The 1,551-nt window shown below is 41.3% G+C and overlaps 1 protein-coding gene across 1 annotated transcript; it reads right to left on the bottom strand.

Moving 5' to 3' along the window:
- Window positions 1-191: 191 nt before the first annotated feature.
- Window positions 192-1,504, bottom strand: LOC107736442 (protein Shroom2-like; the record flags this gene model as incomplete). Its single annotated transcript, XM_016547851.1, has 2 exons — window positions 911-1,504; window positions 192-363 (listed from the first exon to the last, which is right to left on the bottom strand). Coding segments are annotated over exons 1-2 (675 nt in total), but the record flags the coding sequence as incomplete, so codon positions are not given.
- Between the last annotated feature and the right edge of the window lie 47 nt (window positions 1,505-1,551).

The raw sequence follows: 1,551 nt of genomic DNA on the forward strand, positions 1-1,551 counted from the left end.
CGAGTCCGACTCTCTAACCATTAGGCCACGACTTCCCCTTGTTGTGGGGAACGGAGATATCAAAATAGGGGTGAATTCCTGTTGGGGTATGGGCCTGTTTTTTTTGGTGCTTTCAAATATTAACAATGTTTGGCAAAAATCGCTTAGTGCCCCTTTAAAGTAAAAACTAAGCAACAAAACGGACATAAAACTTGTACCTTCTTGTTGGAGAGGTCATAATAGAGTTCATCCTCTGAATCCTGTTCCTCCATGTGTTCCTGCATGTCCTTCATCTTTATGAGCAGCTCTGCTTTAGGTGCAGAAGTGCTATAATACGACGAACTGCTCACTAATGACACTGATGACGCCAAATTGTCCTCCACCCTTCAGAAATCAAAGAATAATCCCTATATAAATACAGTTTAATGATTCTCAAACATGAAACAGAGTCACAGATTTAAAGCCAAATACATTATACTTGCTATATGTGTGTATCAGTAGAGGGCAGTAGTGTACAGGTTTTCACTCTAAAGCTGTAACCGGTGTCATGAATAAGACAGATGATCTACTAAAACAACAAACAATGTAACTCCGGTAGAACGGGTTATAGCCTTCAAATCATTTACGTAACGCTGATGATGAAAAATAAAAGCGACATGACAAAACAGAAAATGTCACATTTTCCTCTGGGTGAATCACAAACGAATGTTAAATCATAACCTGGCTCATATTTAACCCGAAATAAGAAAGAAATAAGAAATTACATTTTGATGAACCATATTTTAAATGCACCATGTTTTAGGACCAATCTTAGCTTTTTCTGCATTAAGTACATTTATTACCATAATGCTCATTACCAAAAATGCAAAATAATGTCATTTACATAATGTGAAGACTGGAAATGTTTTTGTGAGATTCTCAGGCAGTGTACCTCTGCTGTGTATTTTTTGGAGACGTCTGTTTGGAGGCTGCTTTCCTCCTCTGCTGTGCTCCCTCCAAGAGCTGCTCCCCCTGTGGAAATATTCCCTCCATCAGATCCATGGTTGTCTTCATTTTACTCTGATCCAAGATGTCCACCAGACTCTTGTCCTTCCCCATGATATCTCTGGCCAGCTCTTCTCGTTTCAGGTCCTCCTCTAAGTGTTCGCCCACACCATTGCTCCTCACCCGCACTTTACTGTCTAGTACCATCTTGTCAGTCTGATGTTCTGCATTTCTGCTTGGATCCGGGCGGGTGTAGGCAATAAACGGCGACTTCGATTGCTCTGGAGAATCTAGTTTTCTTAGTTGGCCAGTTTTAGGCACCTCAGAACCTCCAGATGATTCACCATGTGGCGGATAGTTTCGGTTTTCTCTCTCTGAACTGTTTTCTGTACAGACGATCTGTATGGGGACCTTCCGCCCAGCAGTGTTTGGCTCTGATGTTTCCTCCATCTTATTACTGCAATAGGGAACAAAAATTGGCAACAATTATCATCTTAAAATGGCTAAATATATGCAGATTAATCGTCCACAGCATATTAGGGGCTTTCGCACCACGTAGTTCTAGGAACTAGCCAGCAGGGTGGTTCC

The sequence above is a fragment of the Sinocyclocheilus rhinocerous genome, unplaced genomic scaffold, assembly GCF_001515625.1.
Source record: "Sinocyclocheilus rhinocerous isolate Xijiao unplaced genomic scaffold, SAMN03320098_v1.1 C36699416, whole genome shotgun sequence".
NCBI classification, from domain to species: domain Eukaryota; kingdom Metazoa; phylum Chordata; class Actinopteri; order Cypriniformes; family Cyprinidae; genus Sinocyclocheilus; species Sinocyclocheilus rhinocerous.